Source organism: Mchenga conophoros, linkage group LG18 (assembly GCF_057382185.1).
Source record: "Mchenga conophoros isolate Kocher_MC1m ecotype Shallow Benthic linkage group LG18, M_conophoros_male_GT1.1, whole genome shotgun sequence".
NCBI classification, from domain to species: domain Eukaryota; kingdom Metazoa; phylum Chordata; class Actinopteri; order Cichliformes; family Cichlidae; genus Mchenga; species Mchenga conophoros.
This window is the reverse complement of record NC_140543.1, coordinates 29133177-29146280: the sequence shown is the minus strand read 5'-3', so window position 1 is coordinate 29146280 and position 13104 is coordinate 29133177. Positions and strand designations below refer to the sequence as shown.

Below are 13104 nucleotides of genomic sequence, written 5' to 3'. Positions count from 1 at the left end.
TGCAACCCACATGTCGACAAGCATCGTAATGCTCCACCGTGTTCCTCCCCCACCTCACCCCTACAAACGCCACTGTCTCCTCTTGGCTACTGCCCCGGGTCTTGGCAACAGACAGGAGAGGATAGAGGAGCAGTTGGGTTACACGGACCTCCTGCCTCCCCTCTCCTCTCATCTGCTGCGATAACCCTCCATTAATCCCACACGGTGTATTTTAACCCCTCGTCGTGCGCGCTTGCTGAGCTCTGGAGCATCTCCCTCCTGAAATTCCCCGCAGAGGCCATCAGAAGCAATTAGGCAGGATGAAAGCCAGCTCCAGAGCAGGGCCATCAGTTCACAGGCTCAGAGTGGAGATTATGAAGACTCAGGTGAGAAGAAAGACAAGCAAACAAACAAATTAAATTTAGAGTCTCGCATTATTGTGATATCAAATGCAGATTGAGGGGAGGGATAGAAAATTAGAAGTGGAGTAAGTCAGACACATCTTTGTGTGTGTGTCTGCTTTTTGTTTTTTCCTTAACTGATTTTTTTCAGAGAGCTTTCCTTTATTTACAGGAACAAGACAGGCTGCAACAACAATCTAAAGGTTAGGATAAAGAAGTAGATAATAAAAGGGTTTATATCTGTCTGACAATAGATAATGGGCCTTGAAATAAGATATATTTATGAGTGGAAAGGGGATATGAAGAAAAACAAAGCATGCTGCAATTCCGAGAGGTGAGAAAAACACTTTAATGTTTTATGTTCTGGGACAGCAGTGGCACGGCTTACTGTGGAAGAGACACTGTATAAATATACCTGAGCAGTTTTACAAGGTTGAGTTGAAGAACAACAATACGCAGCAGATGCTGTAGTAAATATCCACAACAAGCATCAGTCCCCCGGTAGACCCTCCCAAAAGCAATAAGAAACCCACGTGTGAATAGGTAGATGGCAGGTGTTGTAGTTAGAAGCACTGCCAGGATTAGAGGCAAAGGCAGTGGAATGACTCGGCTTATTCTGATATGTTTTAAGATGAGAAAAAAAAAAGAACAAAGTACCAAAGCTGGCTTGACACAGCAAGAAATTTTAGATTCTGTTAAAGACTGTGATAAACTGTGAAGGAAAAGTACCCAATTAGACAGCTACAGTTTGAGTTGTGTCTATCGAGGCTGCTGTTGGTGGAGTAATTGGTATCTTTGGGTCTCCTGTGATAGGATTGTACCTGTGTAATAGCTACATGTCAGTGTAAAACAGTGAGCCCCAACAGATGCAAAAACTCTGATTCTGAGGGACTGACATCAAAATTGTGTTTTTACTTTCACTGATACAGATTTGCTGTTTGTGGGTTTTTTTTTCCTACTTCTTATCCAGCTTTGGCCACTTTTCAGCAGAAGCAAGAAAAACAGGAGGACGTTTGCAAACAGGCTCTTTTTGTCACTGCAAATATCCCGACTTGTCAGAGCAGCAGAAACACAGGTGGAACTAATCACATTAATGATGGCTCTGTTCCACTGAAGTGTCCCAGTAAGTTACTGGCAGCGAGTCAGCACGCACAATATCAGCGCCCTGGAACTGGCACGCCTGAATGGTTATTAATGTTATTAGTCACACCTGTGCTTCCCCTGCTTTGACATGTCAGAATATTGGCCTTCAGAACCCTTCTCGCAGTGGGCTCTTTAAAGTGTCACACACAGCCACCGCTGCTAACTTTAATGACAGCTGCATGCCACTTGGGTGTTCCAGGGCTCTGCGGTTGTGCGTGTTGGCTCTCTCGTGGTATACTGATGTGTCTAAATAGGACAGAGATATTAATTATGTTATTACTTTTACCTGTGCTGCACCTCTCAGGATCAGCCAATATCATTCGCTATCCTCATGCAGTCATGTAATACCATAAGCTGTATATAAAAGATGGAGGTGGCTGCCATCACATCACCCACTGGGTAGTGAGAATCAGAATCAGAGAGTTTTTGACATTGTCATCTTGGTGTTTTGAACCCAGTGAGGACCGCAGTACTGTAGTAATGGCAGTAAGTCACAAAACGAGCTTAATGTTGTGTAAATGGTAAATGGCCTGCATTTTCCTAATTCCTGAAACCAGCAACTGATCCCATAAATGATCCAATAAATGACCAAGAGCCATTAGTTTTCCATAGACTTCTAAATAGCAAGAAATTTGTTTGCAACCAGAGAAGCTGACCCTGCTGGCAATTAAAAAGAATGCCTTTATTACCTTGGGGTAATAAGATGGGGACTAGGTCTGCAATAACTCATACTCAGTTGCCATCTTCAAAGCAACTTCGGTGCACGCCAGTAGTCTGCTATCAATTTGCGACGAATTTGTCATGGTCTGCGGTGGGTGGCTGGAATTTCCATAAGGCTCCTGAACTGACCTGGGATCCGCCCCTGGGCAGGGCCAACTCCAGCTCCTGCACACCTGGAGCCTATTGCAGGCAATCAAGCCAGAGGGATTTAAACCACACGTTGATGGTCATTCACTGCCAGTTCGTCATCAACACATGTTGGTAACAGGCCTTATACTTCAAGTTCTTGCTGTGAGCTATCTTGTTAACACGACTCTCTTGTGCTGCAGTTGCTGTATTCACCTTGGCTCACGCTCCACCTCCGGACTCAGGATACCAAGCAATCATTCTGAAAATCTCTCTGTGCCTCACCTGCCTGCCCTCCTGCCATCACACTCCATCTGAAGCCCCGGATCTCAGGCCAGCCTTTCCACGCCACTCAGCCTCCCCTGGATTCTCATCACCCCCCTCTCAACACTCCATGTCCCCTACTGCAAGTAAGAATTGCTACTCTTACAACTGGCCACTTCAGAGCTGCCTCCACTACCTCCCTAACTCCTCTATCTTCTCTCTTCAGTGTGACTGTTCCCTGCTCAGCTCCACTCCGCATCTCAGGCCTCATTCCCTCGCCCTAGCCACGTTCCCCAGGCCACGCCTCGTCAAACTCCACGTCTTATTGTTTTTTTTGTCTTTGCTACGTTTTCTTTTTTGCACTTAAACCTAATAAATTGTTACATCATCTGCTGTCTCTGCTCTGGGTTTCTGCACCTGAGTCCTGTTCAGTACAGGCCACTCGGCCCCGTGACAGAATTGGGTTCAGTTGGCAACTATATGCACATTTTGTTGGTGATAATATGATGATTATATACGCAGTAATTCACATTAAATAGAAATTCATTTGTGCATGCACTTGTGCATTGAAAAAGAAACTCAAAAATTGTTGCTGCAAGGCCGCAGTTACAGCTGCAAAATGATATAAGTCCTCAGAAACCATGCAATATAGAAAACATTGCAATGTAACCAGAATACAACGAGTTGGCAACCAGTTGAGTCTAGTGTCCTAGCGACTAGATGAGTGGTGAACATGGGTGCAAACTGACTGATTGATTGCAGCTGGTTAGCAATCTGTCTACATTTCTAAATTAGACAGCAGTTATTTGGAAACGATGGCAATCTGTGCGAGAGTGACTACAGTCTGCCCTTCAAACTGCCCTTTAAGCATGTATACTTTTTGAGGTACTTGTTCTTTTCCAGTTTATTGACTTTTCTCTTCATAGAGTTTTAAAGATATAGAAACTTTGACTTAATATCCAGAGTTATTTATCTCAAATTTTCAACTTAAGAAATTTGAACTTTTCAGATATTGAAATTGACATAATGCCAAAAAATATTTTTCTTATTTCCTTTCTCTTTTTTTTGCCACTGGCAAAACTAAGCTTCCATACTGTTGAATCACTTAATTTAACTTTTTTTGTATTCATAGTTGTTGTTTGCAGCTGTGACAAAATTTCTACATTTTGGGGATAACATAGTAAAGTCTATTTCTCTATATGAGCAACAGCATTGGGCCTCACCGTTTAACCTTTTAATTCAGGTGCCACAGGTTCATAAAGCAAGCACCTAGTCTTGCTGTCCAACTTTAGGAACATTTGTCATGCTAGAGAATCAAACTGACATATCTTAGGCATTGAACATTTTTGCACAACAATGAATCACACTGAGGGTAAAACTATTTCTTAACATTCATCAGATTTTTGTGTAAATACGTATGTGCCATGTGTTTTGTGCCAATTCTGTTCTAACAAAGCACTGAGTTTGCACTGCTTTCGCACTGAAAGAATAAATTATGTATAACGACAGTTATCTGTTTGCATAAATTAAATTTGGTTGATTTTTCTTTTCAGCGTGCTGCAGAGGGACACAAAAGAATCTGCTCACAGCTGGCGAAGAAGCAGAAAACAAGTCAGAGATCATGCAGAGACCTCTGAGAGATTCACGCTAAACAAACTGTTAAAGTTGCTTTCTCCTTTAGCTAACTGTCAGTAGTGAAGCTACAGACTGTTGGTTTTCCATTATAACTGTAAAAGCAGGATAGTGTAGAACAGGGATAGCCGGCTGCCTGCTTTCCATCCAGACATCCACTAATTAGCAGTCTGTCAGGTAGAAGGGAAGAACTCATCAGCACTGTCACCCGCTGAAGCGATGCTTTGGAATGAAAATCCACAGTCTTGGCTCTCCACGGCGTATTGTTGGCCTCTCCCGCTATTGAACATATCTCTGTGTGTTATCTCCTTGCAAGTCTCTTTTAAAGTCACCTTGGTCTGGAGTATAAACATTTAAGTTGTCAACAGCACAAACAATGTTTAGTCAGATAGTAGTGGCATATAAAGCAAAAGAAAAAGGGCCAAATTATGCAGCGAGTGAAGGCTGAACAGTGCTTACATTGATTTCTCAAAGTCCCATTTTCACAGAGCTGTTATTTTTGAAGAAAACAGCTGCAGATAATTACATTAATCAATCTAGGCCTGATTGCATTTTTATGATTAGCGTCTCTCACCTAAACCCGGCTTACATGTTGTCCCTTATTTACATGCACCTGTTCTTTAAACAGCAGTGTGGAGCCGGCCTCGTCGCGTGCCATATTGCACATTTTGTAGCCTTTAATGAGAAAGAAGTACGAGCAATGTTGCCACAGGAGAGACAAAGGAGTGGCTGATTATGTAATAAAGCCATCATTTGAAGAATTAAAGCACACTATGAAATGGGGCTTTTAATAAGCAATGTGCACAGGCTGTCACTGTGAGAGTGTAGTACGTGAAATAGTGTCTTATCTAAAACCTCACTGCACGGACATTTTTCTGTCCAGCAGAGCTACCATTCAGATGGCTGCTTTATTTCTTATGGGACAGTCTGTTCTCTCAACCTTTGTTCATCCGCCCAACTTTGAGCCAGTAGCGTAGTTTCCCCATTCTCTTCAATAACTGTGGGATAGAGCAATAAGAATCTTGAATTCATTAAGATAGAAAAAACTTCCCCTGTTCTAACAAGATATCATGAGAATTTTTTTTTTTTACGCTGTGCCAATGCACTCTTCATATCACACTGTGAAAAGGCCTGCTTCAAGTGCTGCTACGGCTGTCATGTCCAAACAATGCTCGCTGGGGTTTTTTTTGCAGTCCATTGTGTGGTTTTACTCAGTTGGCCGTCAGATCAGGTGTACTAGAGGGAACATGACCCTGATAAATAGTTGACTCTCTGGGTAGTTCACACACACAACTCTGTTTCCTAAAAAGAAAATATGAAATGTCATTTATAAATCAGCTAAACCCTATATTTATTAGTATAAGTGAAGAAATTGTATTTACTCAGGTTATTTTTTAAATATATGCTAATTTTGAATGCCAGCAGCACAGTTCTAAAACACTGGGCAGGTGCAATGCTTACAACTGTATTGCATCAACTCTTCTTTTCACCCACACTCTGCAAACATTTGGGAACCGAGGAGGCCCAGTGCTGGTGTTTCAAAAGCAAAATAACAAACCAACCTCTGCCATTCTTGTTTACAGTACCTGAACTCAGCATCTTAACTTCCCAGGACTTCTCTTGCAGGATTTTTGTTATGTGTTTTGTTTTATAATGCTCCAAATGTTCTCAGAGGGTGAGAGGTCTGGACTTCAGATAGGCCAGTTTAGCATCCAGTCTCTTTTGGGCTTGTGAAGTATGTAAAATCTGACTTGGTAAAGAGCTTGTTGAAATAACCAAGACCTTCCCCGAAAAGGTTGAGTCGGTTGCTTAGGTGAGGTATGAGGTTTTAGCTGCACCGCCTCAAAACGCAATAGTACAGCAAAGTGTAAAAATGATGGATGTGTGATCCTCGGCCACAGCCCCTCCCAAAAGAGAAAGCTACGTTCTTGTCAGCGCAACAGATTTGGTGGTTGTTTTACTTCCTAATTCTTTAATAGTTTGGATTGAAATCAAACTCTCCATGGAGGTGCACGGTTTGGAAGCTGCCGTTGCTGAGAATGTTGGAAAATGTACATCTCTCTGGAGTTACATCTACAGAGGTCATGCACAGGAAAACAGCCAGAAAGTATTTAAGTTGAGTCATTTACAAAATAATAATGGTGCAAATGTTTTCCTGATCAGTTTATGAAAACATTTGCTCCCGTCTGAAATCTGTTACATTTGTTCTGATAAAGAAGCATGTTCTTTTGTTTGGGCTTTTAAAACCAATTATAATCCTACAAATATTCTCCATGTTAATTGAACCAGTTTGTATTACACGAGTTTACAGAAACCGGGAAGTTTGTTGTGTTTGCGTGAAACCTTTTGCAGTTTCATGGGGAAGAGTGTCAAGTTTGATGAACGTGATGTTAAAGGTGATGTTACTGAAGGCAGAGTTGGTGTGAAAGGGACTCTTAATGCTTCAGCATACCAAGATATTTCGGACAATTTTGTGTTTCCAACTTTGTGGGAACAGTTTGGGGATGGCCCCATCCTGTGTGCAAAGGAAGGTCCATAAAGTCATGCATGAGAGAGTTTGGTGTGGAAGAACTTGACTGGCCTGCACAGAGTCCAGACCAGAAATCGAGTGGAGCCAGGCCTTCTCGTCCAACATTAGCATGTCTGACCTCACAAATACACTTCTAGAATGGTCAAAAATTCCCATAAACATGCTCCTTTCCGACATCATATTAAACCCTATGGATTAAGAATGGGATGTCACTCAAGTTCATATAGTTCATAGGAATACGTTTGGCAATACAGTGCAGCTCGACATGAGAATATTGTGATCTGAGCTGTGAAACTATGCTAAACAATCTTGGCAAGTTTATGGTCAAGCTACAACTACGACCATTCATGGAGTAACATTACATTCACATGACTGTGCAGTCAGGTAGGGAAACCTCAAGAGCGAAGGTGCAAGGAAGAAATGGGACAAAGCCTTAGCTTGCACCATTTTCCTCTCAGCAAAATGCAGTGGTGCCAGTGAGAGCGAGACTGAAGGCAAACCAGATTCTGCACTGCAGGTAATTCCCAATGTGTGAAAAATGCTCCATTAGAGATGAATAATGGAAGGTGGTTGTGGTTAAGTCTGCGTGCGGCGCTCACAGTCATAGTCCCAAGATCAAAGGGAAGTGTCACACCTGAACTCTGGTTCGGTGTAAAAGACACAAGCAGGCTAAATATACACTTTGTCTAGCTGCACACAATCTTTCACACATCTGATTCCCACCCCCTCCCTGTTCCTCCCATCATCTCCGGGTGTTTGCTCTATCTTCTTCTTCCATCCACAACATTTACATGTGGGAGAGTACTTGTTAAATAAGAAATACTTCAGTGTGCAAATGTCTCTGTGACCTATATGATAATATCAAGAGGTCATGCGGCTGAGTAGCAGGTGCCACGCTGTCATTGTGGCCGGGGAGAAAGAGCAAGAGAGACTGCTGTTACTGCTGAGTGCCGCTGCATGCGGAGGCTGCAGAGGAACCATTGGAGAGGCACCGGGGAGAGAGTGCACCATTCAAGTGAATCATCAGGGCCATCAGTGTAATGAGACTAGATCGGTCTTTAACAGAGAAAAAGAAAGAAAGAAAGAAAGAAAGAAAGAAAGAAAGTAAGGGGGAAAAGAAGGGCAAGGGGAGGAGAGGGAGAAGGAGAGAGAAGGAGGGCACATGGGGAAAGTAGAAAGAAGGAGGAGAGGGTTAATGGTGAAAGCAGTGGGGTGGAAAAAAGGGAGAAAAGGGAGAGGGAGGAAGACAGAATATAGCATGGGAGGATAAGGGGAAAAGTTGCTGATAGAGGCATAGGCTGTAAATGGATTTAGGGCTATGGCAAAGAGCTGGGGATGCTTGAGGAGAGACTGTAGCTAAGCAAATAAACATTATTGTGTGTGTGTGTGTGTGTGTGTGTGTGTGTGTGTGTGTGTGTGTGTGTGTGTGTGTGTGTGTGTGTGTGTGTGTGTGTGTTTTCGCCATGGCGCTTACATGAAAACATCAGACGCTGAGTAGCACAGAGGAGGCCAACTGCTGGGTGCTTCAACAGTTAGGTACTCAAGCCGTCACACAAAAGGGTAACAAGAAGAGAAGATTAAGAAAACAGAAGCAGTTAGCCAAAGAAAGGGCAATTTACCTTCATTTTCATTTTACCACATCTAGGGGCAATATTTATCGGTGAGGACGTCTCTAATGGTAATATGTTGTTCATAGTTGGGCCCTGATATTTAATTAAACTGCCATTTCCATGATTTAGTCCATTAGCTTCTCATTCTCATAACGCCATCAATTCTGTCATTTCCACCACACTGACAACCTGGGCTATTGTTTGCGATCAGAGAAGCTGAACTTCCAAGAGGTCATTACTCATTTCTGGCATTCGTCTCAGCTCCGGAAGAGAAAGCCATAAATTATTTCTCTCACACAAAAATCCCCGTGCCAGAGCTGTGTGTCAATCACTTTCAGAGTCACTCCCGGGGCCCTTCGCATCAGTTCCATCACGTCCGGCCCAGCAGATCATTTATCAGTGGGCGATCGTCCGTTTGGACGGGTACCCTCTGTTATTACCCTCACGTCCTGGGCCCCCAGCTGAATTACAATTGCAAAGTCGGTGAAGAGCCAGGAAGCTGAAAGGGCTGAGCCAGGGTAACGAGCTATGGGGTGGGTAATTAATGCTTCCATTTCCCCATTGGGTTTCTAGTAGGGAGCAAGGTGGCATCGATCAGAGCAGGATCAGGCCGGAGGGGAAGTGGCGACACTGCGGGGAGGATTAAGTCAAAATGTAGAACAGAAAAAAGAGGATGGATGGATGAAGAGGTGGAGAAGAATGAGAGGAGAATAAGAAGGGAAGGCAGGGGCTTCAAGCCTGGCAAAGTTGTTCCTCTTGAGATGGGTCTTCCGCTGGGGCTGGCTATTCTGTCAAAAAGCCTGCAGCTCTGAATGACACTTCAAACCCATAAAACACACACACTGTAGTTTTGTTCTCCATCAGAATTGTAAAGCAGAAACGTTTTCCAGAGTGAAAAAAGAATGTGCAACCCAAAGCTGCATTTCATACAACTTACTATAAGCAGCATGGTGCCGCAATGTTGTCTCTACCATCTTTCTGTGTGGAGTTTGCATGCTTCGCCTATGTCTGCATCGCTTCTCTGCAAGTACTCTGCTCCAAAGACATGCAGATAGTGAGGTTAGGCTGGTTGGCGATTCTAACTTGCCCGTAGGTATGAATGTGAGTGTGAATCAGACGCAATCCTCAATTGGATCAGTGGTAGAAAAAAAGTGGATGGATGGATGGATTTGGACACTGTACTTGTTAATGATTTATACATGGAAGAGCCACAATTCAAACTCTCAGCAAGTAAAGATTACAGGAGCAAATTATAGCATTTCAACCACTTTACAAGGTCAGTCAATAGGAAAACACAGCAGCAGTAATGGTGCGTCACCTTAACAAATGTAAGAACTGAAGCACCACTGAAATAGCAAGAAGCTAAGAAAAAAAACCACTGATACTGTGAAACAGCAGAATCCGCAATTCACTTCTCTTGCCCTGAGGGACGTATAGTCACCATGTATTAAAGGACGTAGTGCAATAATAAAAAAAGAGAGAGAGAGAGAGAGAAAAAAAAAAGCCAGAAGCCACATGGGAGTAAGTGGAGTGACCGTGGCAGCCACCATTGCTCTTAATGCCAAGTCTTTAGCTGTAGTCTCCCTGACCCTGTCTCTCTTTGCCTGGAAGGCGAGGCCTGGTGCTGTTGACGATAAAACAAACAGACAGGTCCCATTTATACAGTCAGGTGTCATGACAAGGGATAAACAGCCGACCGCTTCGGGCCTCTCGAGGCACAGTCTGCACTAATGGTAGGGGGCTATAATCCTCCTCATCTTCACCATCACCCTCGTCGTCATCATCATCAAGAGCGGCAATAGCGGTGTTGGCAGAAGCTCCTAAGTGCCTGCTGGGAAGCGAACAAGTACTGACTCAGATTGGACAGAACTCAAGAGCTCCACTGTTTACTTTGCCGGGCTGCTTTCATTCATGTCACTGAATTAATCGAGTCAAGAAAAAAACAGAAGAAGAAGAAAAGAAATTGCCAAAAACATTGCTAGAGAAAAAAAAAGAAGAAGAGGGGTTGGAGGGTTGGGGGGCGAAGAAGAAGAAGGAGGAAAAAAAAGAACCATCTCGAGGAGAGCGAGGCAGCCATGGCAAGCATGCGGCGGGAATGACAAGAGTGCGGCTGTCATTGCAAGGGATGAAAAACAGCACCTCTCAAACGAGGCGAGGCAGCGGCTGCCTCTTGGGCCAGCGAGGGAAAGGGATGCGCAGAGCCCACAAACACAATTATCTTCATGCCAGCTTTGTTGTTTGTCAGAATTGGCATGCATTTAAGGACTTGGGTGTACTGATTATATGACACCCGGAGAGCCTTCGGGGTGGACAAGAGGAAGCCAGCCGGGAGTCATTACCCAAGCCAAATAGACTTCTCATTTGTTTTTTCCATCAGGGTGAAGCATCAACAGGAATAAACAATGGCTGCGAGATACTCAATCACTAAAGGCGTGCACTCTTACAGCGGGTGTTTTTTCTTTTGAAGATCCAATTACTAAGTCCGAGCGTCAAAGCATAGGAAATAACGTCTCGTACAGGAGGTGTCTGTGGTGATCTCCCCACAGGACTGCGTTCAGATGCGATCTGGTGTCTGGAAGTGAAATCATATATGGCCACCTGACAGATGGCATAATGTGGGCACAGGGGTTATTTTCTGACAGTGTGAAAATCATAGTCCTGGCATCCCTCAATATCGCCAGCTGGTCCTTTTCATAGCATTCAGTCTAATTTAGGCAAAAATAAGAAGAAAAAAATCTATTTTCTTAATTTTGTCATGCCTTCCCAGAGTGTCACCATCTTTTCCTGAGCGTAAAGCTTTGTGAAAATATTCTGAAAGCTGGTACAGATAATAGCAGCTATTCTGAAAATACCTGTTGACAACCCGCAATCTTTGTGCCAGACAGAGATGACTTTCTACAGTGGCACCGCATGCTGCCTGCCTTCTGCTGGTCCAGTGCCAAGGTCACACACAGACAGGGTGGATCAGTATAAACATAGTAAAAAACCACAAGAGGCTAGAGGTGTTTCCTCCATACAGGACAAGTCAGGGCAAAGGGCAGATAGAAACATGCTCCCCGCTAACCACGTTTATGGACCTAAAGCTGTAAACAAAATGGCACACACAAAAAGGATTCAGCATGTTTCCAGTGACCTAGGTCATATGTGGTCAGTAATATATCTATAGATAACCCGCCAATTTGTTAGGTACACTTGTTCAACTGCTCATTCATGTAAATGTCTAATCGGCCAATCGCCTTACAGAAATTCAGAGTATTCAGGCACGTAGACGTGATCGACACAGCTGAAGCTCAAATCGAGCGTCAGAATTTCAACATAGCATGGTTGTTGGCGCTAGGCAGGCTAGTCTAAGTAATTTAAAAACTGCTGATGTGCTGGGATTTTCCTGCACTATCTCTGGAGTTTACAGAGAATGGTCCAAAAAAGTGAAAATATCTAGTGAGCAGCGGTTCTCTGGGAGAAAATACCTTGTTGATGCCACAGGTCAGAGGAGAACGAAGAACGGCCAAACTGCTTCTAGCTGAAGTCAACAATATTTCAAATAACCACTCACTGCACCCAAGGCATGCAGAGGAGCAGCTAAGAATGAGAAACTGAGACTGCAATTCATACAGACTTGCTAAAATTTGACAGTACAAGATTGGCAAAACGCCTGATCCTATGAGTCTCATTTTTGGACGTTCAGATGGTAGGGTCAGAATTTGGTGAAACAGCATGAAAGGACGGATCTAAACTTATCGATGATTCAGGCTGGTGGTGATGTATTAATGTGGGGTCCATTTTCTTGGCACATTTTGGGGTCCTTAGGACTTACTGAGCATCATTTAAATGCCACAGCCAGTCAAAGTGATTTCTTGAACTTGACAGTGAGTTCACTGTACTGAAGTGGCCTTCACAATCACCAGATCTCAATCTAATGGAGCATCTTTGGGATTTGGTGAGATTGCCATTTTGCATGTGCAGCTGACAAATCTGCAGCAACTGTGTGATGCAATCACGTCAATATGGACCAAGGTCTCTGAGGAATGCTTCCAGCATCTTGTTCAATCTGTGCCATGAAGAATTACGACAGCTCTGAAAGGAAACAGGAATCCAGCCCATACAAGCAAGGCGTTCCTAATAAAGTGACCACGAGCATATATTTCGGACAGTCTCTTTTTAAAGCATTCATTATGTTGCAGTCACGTATACGCACATTAGTCTGCGTGGCCAAACTAGCTGCTCTGTCAGTGAGTGAGGATTAGACCAAAAAGAAAATCCAAGTGTGAACGGGAACGTTTTGTTTAAGGTACCAGTGAGACAATGAAATATGATCCACAAAGTCCTGTGTGAGTAATACATTCATGCATTTTGAAGGGTAATGAGTGACGGCAGTTCATAAAGTACGATAGTTACAACTGTTTTATACTTTGTCATGTCACTTAGGAGGTAATCTGAAATACAGCATCCACGCTTTAAAGTTTAGGTGCCAAACAAAAGGCCCGGGGGCCAGAATTGGCCTGGCAAAGCAATCTAGTCCCATTTGAATGCAGTGTGTATTCACTCCACACTATCAGTTGTACACATGGATATACTCTCTATGTAATCTTACACTTTAAGAGTCATGGTGAAAGATTTCTTTCATTTACTGAAATACTGAGCAGTATTTCTTTATCGTGTAGAAAAAACCGAGACACACTGTTGAAATCGTACTTCTTTA

General features: G+C 43.4%; 1 protein-coding gene across 1 annotated transcript; it reads left to right on the top strand.

The window, feature by feature from the left end:
* The first annotated feature begins 209 nt into the window (after positions 1–209).
* LOC146554149 (uncharacterized) lies at positions 210–3122 on the top strand. Its single transcript, XM_085256025.1, has 4 exons — positions 210–365; positions 553–583; positions 2573–2779; positions 2860–3122. The coding sequence occupies exons 1-4, from the start codon at positions 300–302 to the stop codon at positions 2862–2864; spliced, it is 309 nt and encodes a 102-aa protein (XP_085112151.1). The 5' UTR covers positions 210–299; the 3' UTR covers positions 2865–3122.
* Positions 3123–13104: the final 9982 nt, after the last annotated feature.

What these genes read in the sequence shown, in the direction of transcription:
- LOC146554149 (XM_085256025.1), top strand. Translation starts at nt 300, where the DNA reads ATGAAAGCCAGCTCCAGAGCAGGGCCATCAGTTCACAGGCTCAGAGTG. An exon ending in TGGAGATTATGAAGACTCAG is followed by an intron (nt 366 to 552) that starts GTGAGAAGAAAG and finishes CTTTATTTACAG; the next exon opens with GAACAAGACAGGCTGCAACA. An exon ending in GCTGCAACAACAATCTAAAG is followed by an intron (nt 584 to 2,572) that starts GTTAGGATAAAG and finishes CTTGTGCTGCAG; the next exon opens with TTGCTGTATTCACCTTGGCT.